Here is a 13,970-nt window from a genome sequence, read left to right as displayed (position 1 = left end):
TCAATCTGACACACACTCTCTTAGGTTGCCTTCCTATGTAAACCAAAGAATCAACAAAGAGTGAACAACTATACTATATAGTACTAGTACATACGCTAAGAGTGTCAAAAGAATCAAATGTAACAAAATAAAAATGGACGAAATAGAAGTGGCTGTTAAGAATTTTACGGACAACCGAAAGAGCACATTGTTTGATGAGTACGAGCGTCTATCGGTCGAAATTCAACTCAACCAAGCCATGCTAAGGAGGAGCTTGTCCGAGCCAGGGACATCGATGTTTCGTGCACACCTAGGCGTGGGTGCACCACCATTGGTCCAACAACCGGTGGAACAAGGGAAGCGAGGTACGTCTTGGGGTTATGGTTTGCATAAGATTGTCAAGAAGTTACTTAGGCCTGTTTTTTGGAAGAAGAAAGGGAGGAAAAATGATCATCATCATGTTGAGAAAGAGCAACAAGAGCCTAGTAGAAGTAACAATAATAATGATCTTAAGTCTTGGAAGAGGTTTAGCAAATCAGTAAGGTATTATTAGAGACTAATTTATTAATTATTTGTGACATGATACATAACTTTATATGATCATAAATCTAGTTCATAAATTTGTAACTATCATTTTGATGGAATCCTCTTGTTTTAAATGCTTCAAGTTATTATTCCTTTTGTGTGAAACTCATTTCATTCCTTGTATAAAATATAAGAGATTACTTTTGTATAAATAGTTATCTTGTCTCTCTTTTTCGAGTGAGACTTTGAGAAAGGTTTACTCCAATGTGTGGTTCTTACAAGCGTGGGTACCTTGCATTGTATAACTGCTTCGCGAAAAGAACATATTACACACATGTAAAAAACATATCGTTGTAATAAAAAGAATATACTATTAAAAAGTAAAGAACATATATTATCTAAAGTAAAAAGTAACATATTTATATTAAAAAAGAGTGAAGAACATATGTTTATGTTCTTTAATTGTCAGTGTAATGTACTTTTAATTATTTGTGATATAATGTTAATACTTATTGTGAAATGTTCTTTGATTTTTTTTTTTTTATTATGGTGAATATACATAAATAATGTTCATTACATAATATTGTCATGTTCTTTATAAATATTACGGATGTTCTTTAGATGTATAAAAAAAACATAAAATTGGATGTTCTTTACAAAACAGGTATATGTTCTTTACAAAACAATTTTATGTTCGTTAAAAAACTACTACATGTTCTTTCCGCGTCTTTTTGTCTGTACCTTGCTAGATACAGGCGGCTGTACCTTAAAATTTTCAGATTTAGTCCAACACGATGCATGAATATTACATTTTCTTATAATTATGCTCGGAATATTTTCGCAACCGGCTTTTTTTTTTGTTGTTTTTTGTTGATAATTAAATGAGCATTGTAAAAACAAAGATCTTAATTACACATCATCATCCATATAAAACTCTCGTATGTAGCTTGAGTAGCTCTATATGTCATAGAAAATTATGTAATTTGTCCATATTAGCAACTTAAAAACCTCAAGATAAAGTCCAAAATTTTTAGGATTTCCTTAATAAAAGTCAATCTTCATGCCTTGTTCAGTGGGATGCTCCTCATTGCTTCCTCCATTGTTAATCTTAAACAACACCTCCACAAAAAATCACTTCTTTTTCAATGGCTATCATTTTCTTCAACCCAAGAATCTTGCATCAAAAACACTTAATTTATCAATTTGTCCATCCCAAATTTCAATTATATCGCTCTTCAATTTCACTGTTACGAATTTCAGCTACACTTTCAGAATTCAATCATATAGTTCTGCTTCAAATTCATCTACTTTAAGCTTAACAGAAATGAAAGGTGAATACCAAGAAAACAATAGTAGTAAAGCGAAAGTTAAACAATTAGCTGATGAAATTAGAGCAACCCCACCTCAAGAAAGGTCTAAAATCCTTGATTCTATGATTGAGAAGCAGGGTGAGTCCAAAACTATAGGTTATATCAATGATTTATTAATGGGTTTAGTGATGGCTGAGGAGTTGGACCTTGCCTTGAAACTGTTCGACGAAATGCCACTGCATGGTTTATCACCAGACTGTTGGACTTATTCTATACTTATCAGGTGTTACTGTAAGAAAAATCTGCCTGATGAAGGGAAAAGAGTTCTGGACTGTATGATAGAAAACGGGTTTCGACCGAATGTGGTCACTCTTACCATCTTGGTGAATTCATTATGCTCAAGAGGTAGACTTCAGAGAGCTTTTCAGGTGTTGGAGATGATGGGTGAACTTGGGTGCAACCCGAATGTTCAAACTTATAACTGTGTGTTAAAAGGGTTGTGCTTTGTTGGAAGGGTAGAAGAAGCTTATGATATGTTGATGAGTTTGAAGAGAAAGGGAGATAATGATAATGAAGACAGTAGTAGTAGTAGTAGTAGTAGTACTAATCCTGATATATATTCATACACTGCTGTTATGGATGGTTTGTGTAAAGTGGGCAGGTCAGGTGAGGCCATGGAACTGCTTGAGGAAGCAATCGCGATGGGATTAACTCCGGGTGTGGTTACTTATAATGCTCTCTTTAATGGGTATTGCAAAGAAGGGAAACCAAGGAAAGGGGTTGGGTTGTTGAAGCTAATGAAGGATCGCGGTTGTGTACCTGATTATATAAGTTACAGTACTTTGCTTCATGGGTTGTTGAAATGGGGTAAATTTATGGCAGCTTATTGGGTTTACAAAGAAATGGTCGAGGTTGGTTTCAAGGTGGATGGAAGGATGATGAACACCTTGTTAAGAGTTTTGTGCAGGAAATCTTGGAATGAACAAGATCTCTTCAAATTTGTGGATGAAGTATACGCGAAAATGAAGAGTTGGGATTATTCTGTCTTTCCTGACACTTATTATCTGGTGATTCAAACCTTTTGTATTAGAAATGAGGTTGATATGGCTTTGATTACCTTGAAAGAGATGATTGAAGCTGGTTATTTTCCAAGGATGGTCACAATTAATCGAATCATTCGTGGACTCTGCAAGGAGGGGAAGGTTAGCCAAGCACTATCAATTTTAGTTCTTGTGTGTGAAACTGGTAAATTTCCCAGCAAAATTAGCTTTAACATTTTGATTGATGAGTTCAATAGGCAAGGGTTTGTGCTTGGTGCCTGCAACGTCTATGGTGCTGCATTAAAGCTTGGTATAATTCCACACCGAATACCCTCGAGCTCTCAACAGATTAGATAATCATAACTCCATAAGTCCATAACACAACCACTGTATGTATAGTTCTCTACTACAAAGTATTACTTAGTGTTGATTGTTGATATATTGATCTTGTACTACAGCCTATCAAATGGAAAGTTTTGTTGTTATTGAGCATGTTGCAATTTGTTAATTTTTTTTTTTTTTTTTTTTTTTTGGAGAATGTCAAATATGTTCATGGAAGGAGACAGAAAGGTCATCATAAACTGTAAATCCCAGCCCCTTGAGATGCACCCTCTGTGTGAGAATTGAATAAGAGAGAAAGAGCGTCTTTTCTATGCGAAAATATAACAAGTACCCCAGATGCATAAGCTGCCTCGCAAGAATGATCAGATCATGACTTAATAATTTGAACAAAATAGTTGTAACAGCCCATAATTTCATAAAAGCAGGACAATGAAGCACTTGATACAAGAGTTTACCATCAAACGGAGTAAAATGCAGCACTAATTGTCAGCAGACATTAAAAGGAAAGGCTTGCTCAGGCAGTAGAAAATTTCAGCTTGAATTGATTCAATATTTATACAAAATCCTCCCAACTGATTCACGTGACATACATGTATATCTCAACAGCATCATGTCTATCTCAATAGCATCAAGAACAAAATCCTAACCTTGAATTACAGAACAGAGCGTCACAGTAATATGGACACAAATAAATACAACAAAAACTCTAAGCATTGAATTACATTAGTGCCGAAATTTGTTTGAAACATTAATTACGCACGAGTATTATACTGTCCTGTTCTTGTATCAATCATAATATCATCGCCGATATTTATGAACAACGGTACATTAACAATAGCTCCAGTGTCAACTGTTGCTGGTTTGGTACTACCTACAATCAAATATCATGGAACTGTTAAGAAGAAAGAAACATTACCCTAAACCTGGTATAAATACATAGCCATCTAATAGAACATTTGTTCTAGCTACAAAGTGCAATAGAATCACAAACAAATAGTAGATTAAATAGAGTAATTTCAAGAAGAAATCAACCCACTTCTACGGTATTAACACATACCAATGACTTATTGCATGTAAACAGAAATCTGAATAAGTACAGAGAAATCCAAATACAAGCTACCACCAGATCAACCCTCTCGGCCTCTCTCCTCGCAGATTATTAGTTAACTTGAAGAAATTGTGCGTATACCAATAAAATGTATTTCAAATACTTTGTATGAAGAGTTCACTGAAGTAAATAGCATATACGCATCTACCCAGCTCCTAAGACTCGGAATCTATGACAAATAATTGCAGATGCAAGATAAGGGAATAGAGCATAGGTTTATAGCCAATTCACAACGCTTAACAAGATCAGATTAGTTGCAGAAACCAGTGCATAAATAGTCTTTCAAGCATGGTTGAAGGATGATAAATAAAACCCACATTACTTTCAAGCATTTCTGTCTCAATTGTGAACTTGAAAGGAAGCACAATGGGTGGGTTTAATTGGTATAGTGAGGATCAAAGGTAAATTAGAGCACATACCTTGAGCTGAATCACCCTTAATACCAGGTTCAGTATCAATAACAGTGAGCTTCACAATGAGGGGCAATTCAAGATCAATTGCCTGCAAGTAGTTCAAAAAACAATTCAGCTTTGCTGAACTAGAAGTGCCAATGATAAATGTGCCCTCAAATTTCCCCACATGAGGTACAGAATGAGATGAAGAAAAAGAAGAACAAATTTTCTTTATAAGGATTTTTTTAAAGTTTTTAAAAGATGAATACCAGAAATGCTTAATGAAAAAAAAAAACGGGAAGATGAAGGATAAACACATCATAGTAATAGAATCTTGATGTTTCCTATAAGTCATGACTTATAGAATGACGAGAAGAGTCAAAAGCAACAACAGCAGTCATAATAAGTGGAGATAATTACTTTTCCGTTCCAAAACTGCAGATTGCAGTCCATGCCCTCCTTCAGCCACTTGGTCTTATCACCAACATCTTTCTCACTGAGCCGGAATTCCTCATATGTAGTCTGAAAATGTGTAAAATCATTTCTCAATTGCAACTTCTACATGTATAACACAACATACAAACATACCTTCAGAGTAGCATTCACAGTGAAGAACTAGCACATTAATTCTCAAAAGGAAATGTTTTGAATCTTTTAATAGAGTTCACATATTGTGATATTGACATCTGAAATTAAATTCTTAATCTACAACTGGCCTGATAGAAGATAGTGTGGATATTGTATAATTAGTTTGTTAAGAATAGCTTAAAGAGGAAGATAGTTGGTTAGTTATAAGAGAGAGGAAATAGTGGGGCAGAAAAATTAAAAATGGAGAGTAGGTAGAGAGAAGGGAAATCACTTTTAAATAGTTCAGTTATGTCGATTCATAATAGATTCATTGCTGGAACTAGGAAGGTGCTTTGAGGAAGAGGGTGCATAAGTTCAATGTCAACTAGTTATACAAAATTCCAAGTGATTGAATTAAGTTTTAGTGACTTAATATTGGCAATGGAAAACTTGACAAGGTTTGGAACTTTGGATAATACTAAAATATTCTATACCGTATGTCATGTATTTAAAAACTTTAAGCTACATGCTCAGATCATATTCAATTGAACATGAAGTAAAAAAAAAGCTACTAGAATAAATAAATAAATAAACCCCCCACCCAACCTCTAAAACTATCAGTAACACCCTTTCTCACATTGACATGAAAATGAGATTGAATAGTCGAAAGCACTGAATCAAAATATAGAGTATATGACAAAGAATCAGTCTTTTTATTATGATTAAGTAAAGCATGCACAGGCATAAGAAAGGTAAAGCATCAAAACAATGATGATCCAACACTGAAGCATGCATAGGAATCAAAGCATTTTATCTACTAAGGTAGCTAATCAAGAAGTATAGTGACCTACAGCCATGTAAAAAACACTGCAAATTTCATAATTTACAGGGTAAGAAACGTACGTTATCCATGAAGACATACATAGTTCCATCTTTGTATGTGAATTGCTTTGTTTCCTTGGATACATTTGCTTCAGGTATCTGTCAATTTCAATTTTATGTCCAACCAAGAAGCTTCAATTAGAAAAAATGAATTGATTACTGTTTACAATACTAATGAGATGCTACTTTGACATGGCTACAAGATCAAGATCAAAAGCTCATACAACACCACTCATCAAAGCGTGCTGGTTGAGTGGTAGGGACTTGGAAGGAGCATGTTTTCTTTTTCCCCTTTCAAAGTTTGAATAAGTTTACTTGTAATAATCTATTGATAGGGAATCTTTGGATTCTACCCATATGATGATCATATAAGGATCCCCATATGAGTACACGTTTTCATCATAATCATCCCCATTGAAGATAAGTCTAAGAAGAAAGGGTACACATTTAGAACCCTTTCATCAGTCATTTATATAACAAACAACATACATAAGATGAAAAATGTATTCCCCCCACCAATCTGATTCATTATGTCAAATTCAACTATCCCAAACCATGAAGAAAAGTTACTGCTTCTGCCCCGTCACATAGAATAAGAAATGTGGGATAATACTGGTATGTGAACGTCAAGTTGTCAAACCTGCACAAAATGCATGGCCAATCATTATATCTACATCTACGCAGTTCGTAAAGACTGAAGAGGTCAATTTGTGATGCCTAAATAGTTTTTAAAATTGTCATTTTAGGACACGGGTTTGACCTTTAATTCTTGATTGCATGACAAAGCAGTGTTAATGTCCTCACTTCAAAGGATGAGAAAAGCTAAGGATAAAGAACAGATGTGCAGATACATAGCCATGAAAAAAATTGACCATCCAGAAAACATACCGTGACTCCAGCTCGAAAGGTCTTTTCAACTGTGTTCCCCGTCACATAATTGCGCATTTTAGTCCTCACAAAAGCAGCCCCTTTTCCAGGTTTCACATGAAGAAACTCTACAAAATCCATGGAAAAATGTTTTCAGCCTCACAGGTTAAAGAATTAATTTTTTAACTACTACGTATGATTCTAGTCACCAAGCAATTGGAAGATTCAGCATCATAAATGCAAACCAGCTATCAGAAAGATTTACACTTTGTTTGGATAGGAAGAAATGGAAGGAAAAGAAGAGAAGAGAAATGAAGGGGGACAAAATCTCTTGTTTGGGTAAAAGATTGGGGGAAGGAAGGGGAAGGAGAGGGAGGGATCCATTTTCCCTCTCTCTTTAATAACCATAATCTCTCCAAAATTGGAGAGATTTGGAGGGAAAATGGAGCTCACCTCCCCCTCCCTTTCTTTTCCCTTCCCTTCCTTCATTTTCCCTCCCCTTCTTTTCCTTCCTTCTTTGCTATCCAAACAAAACGTTACAGTATGTTTGGATAAAGAAAGGGAAAGAAAAAGAAGGGAAGGGAGGAGAAGGAGAGGGGAGGGAAGAATGGTGAGTTTTCCTTCCAAATCTCTCCATTGTTGAAGGGGTCAATTTCCTACAATTTAATCCCTTCATTTCTCTTCCTTCCAACTCCCTTCCTTCCTCATTTGTTATCCAAGTGAAGGATACCCCATCTCTCCATTTCCCTTCCCTTCCTTTCCCTCCATTTCATCCAAACACACCGTTAACCTGTAAACATTCACCCTATATTACATACTACATGCGTCCTGGGCTCCCCCCCTCCTCCCTAATCGAAAAAAAAATACCACAAGCTAATGATCATAAATCATCATACAAATTTACGGTGTATTACGTTAAATTTACTTTCCCTTCTCCCTCATTCTTGAAGGTATGAAGGACGATGAAGGGAGGCAGTCCATCAGCTAAAATTGCCTAGTCTTTTTGGCGAGATAACAAAACAAACCAAACCCCGTCTTCACCACACTCCATTGTCTATAATCTTCAATCACCAAACCAAATATCAAGGATGCACTTTTTTCATTTGGACATTAAAATTGAATTGATGATAACCATTGGGAAGCTATATTAGAAATCAAAATCAAAAGAATTCATGTCTTTAACATTAAATCCCGTTTGAAAAGCTACTTATTGTGGGTGTCAACCATCTTAGTTGCAAAAAGTCATGGCCTCATGGGGGTGGTAACTAATTAACTATGAGGTCTATGACCTCGGATCGAATCCCAACTACATATATCCCACAAAGGATAACACTTTGGCAAGTAGTTCTCATTGGGAAAGGGATAGCAGTAAAATTGAGCATTAGAGAGAAATACAGTCCAAAACCCCAATTTTTTGTAAAGCTATAAATCAACAAAATTCAAGAAGGCTAAATTATCAACACATTAATTATTAAAAATATGTTTACATTCTCATTAATCCAAAATTATAAAAACTGAAAAGAAAAAAATGAAAATTGAAGCAAAATTGAGAGGATATAAAATACCTAAGACTTTCCAAGGAGCTCCATCCACCTCAATGCTAGTCCCCACCTTAATGTCATTACTGCTCAAAGCATAAATCTCTGCAAGAAAACACATAAATAAACGATTGACAAAATTCCCATAAAATTAAACAGAAATTCAAACTAAAATCTTCAAAAATAGCAAAAATTACTAGTAAATAAATGAAAAGGATCAGAAATTTACTAGAGAATCTGGTGCGGCGGGGTAGTGCAACGGAGTGTTTAAGGCCATTGAAAGATGGGTTGAATGAAAAAGAAGCTGATGAAGAGCGAATTGAAGGGGAAAAAGATAGCTTGATGGTGGCTATTCCCGCCATTGTTGGTCTGAGAGTTGCAGAGAAATAGAAAGAGATAGAAAGGGAAGTGAGTTCAGTAGAGCCTTAGGCCATTTTTCAATTCATGATAAGGATTGTCAAAACTAAAGTGTTGGACTTTGTAATGCAATTCAATTGTTTTTGGACTAGGACTAACCCATTGAGCCTATTCTTTGCTAGTGTCATGGCCTATGCCCTTCAATAAGATAACTTGGTGAACCTCTTAGGCTATCTAGCCCATATACATTGTTCGTTTTCACTAATGAGGGTTCAGGGGCGTTTTGGGTCGTGACTTGTGTCATTGTTGAGTAGATGCGCTTGTAGGTTGGCTAGATGCCTAGACCTGACCACTACTCCACGTTCTTTGGGGAGTACCTTGCTTAACCGGGCTTTTTATTTTAATTGGAAAGGTATAGAGTACTAGTAATAATCTCCTATTTAAAGGAATATTACTAAAATATAAAAGCCTCCCTATCTCATGAAAAGATTACTAGACAAAGAAAGATACTGAAAGTAAAATATATTACGTGGTACTCCGTATAATACACATAAACTAAAATCACGCATTCGTAGAGAACCTAAAACGGGGAGGGCGGTGTTCTAACCAGGGGAGTATAATTTTTTTTTCTTTTTGTACAATATCGATGCTTAACCAGTCTTATTATGTGTAGTAATTTTGATAAAGAATTGAGTTATATTGAACTTTGTTGTGTTAAAATTATTTTGATAATAATGTTGTTTTCACTCGTACATCTAGTTTAATCACCTTCTAAAAGCGTGTGACTTCGGGCTTTTGCAAATATTAAAAAAAAATAAAAATAAAAAAATAAAAAGAAGAAAGAACAAGTATAGGGGCTAAAAAGTTCGCATAGCATAAGATTAGATTTGTTATACGAAGTATAAATTTTGATAAAGGTAATATAGTGATCGATAAGCTAAGACAAGATAAGTGTTATTAAGTGAAATTCGAGTAAACAAAACATTAATTTTAGAGAGTAAACTAGTTTTTAGGTTCGGATGATGCCTGAAATTATCACATTTTTTAAACTACTCATCTATTATAGATAGGTGGAGTTGTCCCATTTGTCAGGATTCAAATCCTTATCTATGTACTAAGTATAATTTTGAAAAAAATAACTATATAATTCATGTATTTTAAACATGTGAAATTTATTCTCAACTAAATAAGAATAGTGTCACCTGACATCTTAACTTCTTTAAAAACGCTTTTAAAATTAATGGCAAAGAAAAGATCAATGAGCCAATGGTTAACAGTTTATTATTTGGTTGGCCTATAGAAATGTGAAATGGAAAGTCTATTGACAAAATAAATATCTGGGAAGACTATTAAGAAAAGAATAATCTTTTATAATTAACCCCATTTCCCTTTTTTTTTTTTTTATTATCCCTTTTAGTACTCCTATTTATTTATTTATTTTCTAAATTTTTTTCACCAAGTTACTCTTCTAATTGATATCTACTCTACCCTACACCACTAATCTTTAACACTAAATCACTACTTCCAAAATCCAAACTATTTAGGATCGGATAATGCAAAGCAGGACTAGTAACATAATCGATCTCAAACTACCAACCATGCATTAATCTTATTCCTTATCCATCTAATTAAAAAAAAAAGGGTAACAAGTCACAATCCATATTAGTAGACTAATCAATACAATAATTGCAAAATTGACAATTTGGGTAGCACAAAACATAGACAATTACAAGACAAGAATATAAATGCATCACATCAATAACTAGTAAGGAATGTTGGTGGCCCACTGACCCGGCCCGCAATGCACGCTCAACTAAACTACTAACATCATCACTTCATTCTCATGACATCACTTTATTTTATTTTATTTATTTATATTTTGGTGAAAATAACTTTATACTATTAATCTATTATGCATGTTCTTCATTTCAACGTGCATATTTTCATCACTTGATTCTCTCTCATCATGCCTCCATGGTGATGGCATCATCACTTCATTAGCATGAGTGCATGAAAAATGCATATGATCATCATTATCATATTTGATTTTAATTTTAAATCACCCATTAATTTGGATACAATTTTTTAATTTTCCTTGCCATAATCATAATCTCGTTCAATTCCCACTACTATAATAATAGTGTTTTAAAATTTTGTATCATTGATTCATTATATCTTGTCACTTCTTTGGTTTCTTCATTGATTGAATTTTTATAAAGCTAGAGGTTTTATTTTAAAACAATAAAAATAACATTACTAATTTTTCATTGATATTTTTACTTTCCATTTACACGTATTTCGTTCAATTCAAATTTGCTTTTGCTAGCTTGTATAATGTATTTCTTCAACTCTCCCATATTCCTCCATATATCTAAATTTTCCAAATCAAATTAATACTCCGTAATAAAATATGACTTAGGGCCTGTTCTCTTACGTTGAAATTCAGTTCAGTTCAGCTTCTAATTTCCTTCTCTTATAAAATATTCATTTCAGTTCAGTTCAGCTCAGTTTCGTTCAGTTCAGCTGATTTCAGTCAATGAGAACATAGCCTTATTATATACTAGTTTTGTGCCCCGTGCGATGCCCGGGTTGATTATGCAATTTTAAGATAAAATTATTTTATAATTCAATTTAATTGATTGAAATAGAATTCTAAATTAATTTTTTTTCCTTCTACAAAATCTATCTATATTTATCCAACGTGGTACGACACTTGGCGAAAAGTTAAAATGCTATACAATGTTGTCTTGTGGCCTAATTATAAGTTTATTATTTGGCATTTTATCGAAAATAAAACTCTAAACTAACCATCTGATTCTAAAATTCTTTCCTAATTTGATTGAAAAAAGAATTTTTCACTAACTTTTTTATCTTATGAATCTATTTAAATCTATTCAAGGTGGCGCGACACTTGACGAAAAGTTAGAATGTCAAGTATCACTATTTCGTGACCTGGCTAAAATTTTAGCTTTATATATAAGTTACTAGTTTAGTGCCCCGTGCAATGCCCGGCTCGTTTATTGAATTTTAGAATAAATTTTTAATCTTTATAAGATTTGCTAGATTGTGAAGTATATTATTTTAACCGATTAGTATATATTATAAATCTATGTTTTATGCTTTGAACTCTTTCTTTGTCCAAAAAAAATATTATGACATAAAAAATAATTTATTTGATAATTTTTGAGAATTATAATCTAATAAGTTTGTTAATAGAATTATAATTGAATTTGTACATTTGAAATATTGGTATTTTATCGAAAATAAAATTAATATTATCCTAAAATTCTATCCAAATAGAATTCTAAATTACTTTTTTATTTTATTTTATGAGATCTATTTAAATCTATAATTTTATGAATTCTAAATTAGTATATATTATAAATCTGGTCTAGTTTTGTGCCCGTGCGATGTCCGGGTTGTTTATTGAATTTTAAGATTAATTTTTAATCTATATGTCAAATTTTAAACATATCATTGATACAAATGTAGTTAGGAAATTATGTGTTTTAATTTTGTGACAATTTAAACTAAGTAGTAGGCATGTAATGACTAATAATAATAATATTGGTGAAAATATTTCTTGACCCGTCACCTGAAATAATGACCCCGTCCGAAATGACTTGTAATCCGACCCGTTTGAGAGGTAGGTTTACACACATTAATAAAATTATATTAGATTTTGAAGTATTATATTTTAATTGATTAGAATATATTATAAATAATAGATGTGGTACATTTTGAACTAATTTCTTCGCTCCAAAAAAATATTATGATACAAAAAATAAAATTATATGATAATTTATGGGAGTTATTGTTTCGGGGTTTTCTGATGTCCTGCGGGAGAGTTACAATTCCGAGACTGGAACCGGACGCCTGTACCTGCAAAACAAACGGAGGCTCCGGATGATTGGAGATCCGCCTCCGACGGTCAAGTTAGTACTTGATTAAGGAGTAATTAATGCGAAAATTAAAGTGATTGGGTCTCTCTAGGTGAGAGTGTTTAATGTGCGTAATCTCTCTTAATGAGGATTAAGGGAGGTATTTATAACCTTGGGAAACGTGCCAATCCTAGGTTTAGGTTAGCCTAGGGCTGATTGGGCTTCCCTCGGAAGTTGGGCCTGGGTGGCCGGTTTCTCCATTAGGCATGGAGTATGCCACGTGTCATGACATAATAGGTCCAAGGTGGACGAATAAGCGTGTGCCACGTGGCAAGCCCTGACAGTTCCAACTGGGGGACACTTGGCAGGACCTGATTGGCCCACGTGTCACATTCCGATTGGTGGGAGCAAAATCCCCTAATCATTTGCCCCTCACAGGTGGCACGTGACTGGTCACGTGTTACATGTGACAGGTGTCGCACTGTAACAGGTGACGGCCTGCTACAGGTGTCACTCGGCGAAAGGCTGAGAGATTCTCCCGCCCAAATTATGAATTTTGGAAGTGACCCTTCGCCTTCTCACTTCGCCTATATAAGGGAGTGTTGACTTCAGTCATTTTCACACTTGAGAACTTTTTGAGAGAACATTCGGACCCCTGAACTTGCTCTGACATTTTGGACCCTTTCTGCCTACCGCCTGCTCTGACAAGCCGACTGCACAGGATTTTCAGAACTCCATCAACGTCACTCGTTCAGGTAACCGTCGGTTCTCTTACTCTTAATTTTCTCTTTATTTTATTCTTTTTTGAAATGGCACCACGGAAGCACACGACACGACCTAGGTTAGTGATCAGCCGGTCACCGGGGACGGCTGAATCTAGGACTAGGAGTGTCGCCTGCCCTTTTCCGGACCCATCTTTGCCCTTTATACAAAGTCCGACTGTCTTTGTGTCTATGCAGAACATGATGGCCAGAACAAAAAGAACTGCTAGGATTTCGAACTCAAACGGCTCCTCCCAAAGGGTGCCGATTAGTGAAACATCTGACCAGGCGCCAGATGTGGAAGTGAACCAAAGCGGCTTGAAAGCCGACAGTTCTGAGGGAGGAGTCAAAGTGACCCCTTCCAATTTTACAGTTGACAAGTCTACATTCTCTCCTGCTCCTTTTAAAGGAGAGGAGGCGG

At 34.7% G+C, this 13,970-nt stretch overlaps 2 protein-coding genes across 2 annotated transcripts; one reads left to right on the top strand and one right to left on the bottom strand.

Moving 5' to 3' along the window:
- Window positions 1-133: 133 nt before the first annotated feature.
- On the top strand, window positions 134-3,211 carry LOC110690791 (pentatricopeptide repeat-containing protein At3g04760, chloroplastic-like). Its single transcript, XM_021867681.1, has 3 exons — window positions 134-522; window positions 1,765-2,349; window positions 2,476-3,211. Exons 1-3 carry the CDS (start codon window positions 134-136, stop codon window positions 3,209-3,211), a joined length of 1,710 nt encoding a protein of 569 aa, XP_021723373.1.
- A 489-nt stretch (window positions 3,212-3,700) lies between these two features.
- On the bottom strand, window positions 3,701-9,017 carry LOC110690704 (elongation factor P-like). Its single transcript, XM_021867578.1, has 7 exons — window positions 8,780-9,017; window positions 8,578-8,655; window positions 7,034-7,140; window positions 6,167-6,244; window positions 5,117-5,218; window positions 4,724-4,805; window positions 3,701-4,067 (listed from the first exon to the last, which is right to left on the bottom strand). Exons 1-7 carry the CDS (start codon window positions 8,910-8,912, stop codon window positions 3,949-3,951), a joined length of 699 nt encoding a protein of 232 aa, XP_021723270.1. The 5' UTR covers window positions 8,913-9,017; the 3' UTR covers window positions 3,701-3,948.
- Between the last annotated feature and the right edge of the window lie 4,953 nt (window positions 9,018-13,970).

Source organism: Chenopodium quinoa, unplaced genomic scaffold (genome assembly GCF_001683475.1).
Source record: "Chenopodium quinoa cultivar QQ74 unplaced genomic scaffold, ASM168347v1, whole genome shotgun sequence".
Classification (NCBI taxonomy): Eukaryota; Viridiplantae; Streptophyta; class Magnoliopsida; order Caryophyllales; family Amaranthaceae; genus Chenopodium; species Chenopodium quinoa.
This window is presented reverse-complemented; position numbering and strand designations above follow the sequence as displayed.

What these genes read in the sequence shown, in the direction of transcription:
- LOC110690791 (XM_021867681.1), top strand. Translation starts at nt 134, where the DNA reads ATGGACGAAATAGAAGTGGCTGTTAAGAATTTTACGGACAACCGAAAG. An exon ending in AGGTTTAGCAAATCAGTAAG is followed by an intron (nt 523 to 1,764) that starts GTATTATTAGAG and finishes TACGAATTTCAG; the next exon opens with CTACACTTTCAGAATTCAAT. An exon ending in GTAGAAGAAGCTTATGATAT is followed by an intron (nt 2,350 to 2,475) that starts GTTGATGAGTTT and finishes TAAAGTGGGCAG; the next exon opens with GTCAGGTGAGGCCATGGAAC.
- LOC110690704 (XM_021867578.1), bottom strand. Translation starts at nt 8,912, where the DNA reads ATGGCGGGAATAGCCACCATCAAGCTATCTTTTTCCCCTTCAATTCGC. An exon ending in AGCTCCTTGGAAAGTCTTAG is followed by an intron (nt 7,141 to 8,577) that starts GTATTTTATATC and finishes TGGATTTTGTAG; the next exon opens with AGTTTCTTCATGTGAAACCT. An exon ending in TGTATGTCTTCATGGATAAC is followed by an intron (nt 5,219 to 6,166) that starts GTACGTTTCTTA and finishes ACACATTTTCAG; the next exon opens with ACTACATATGAGGAATTCCG.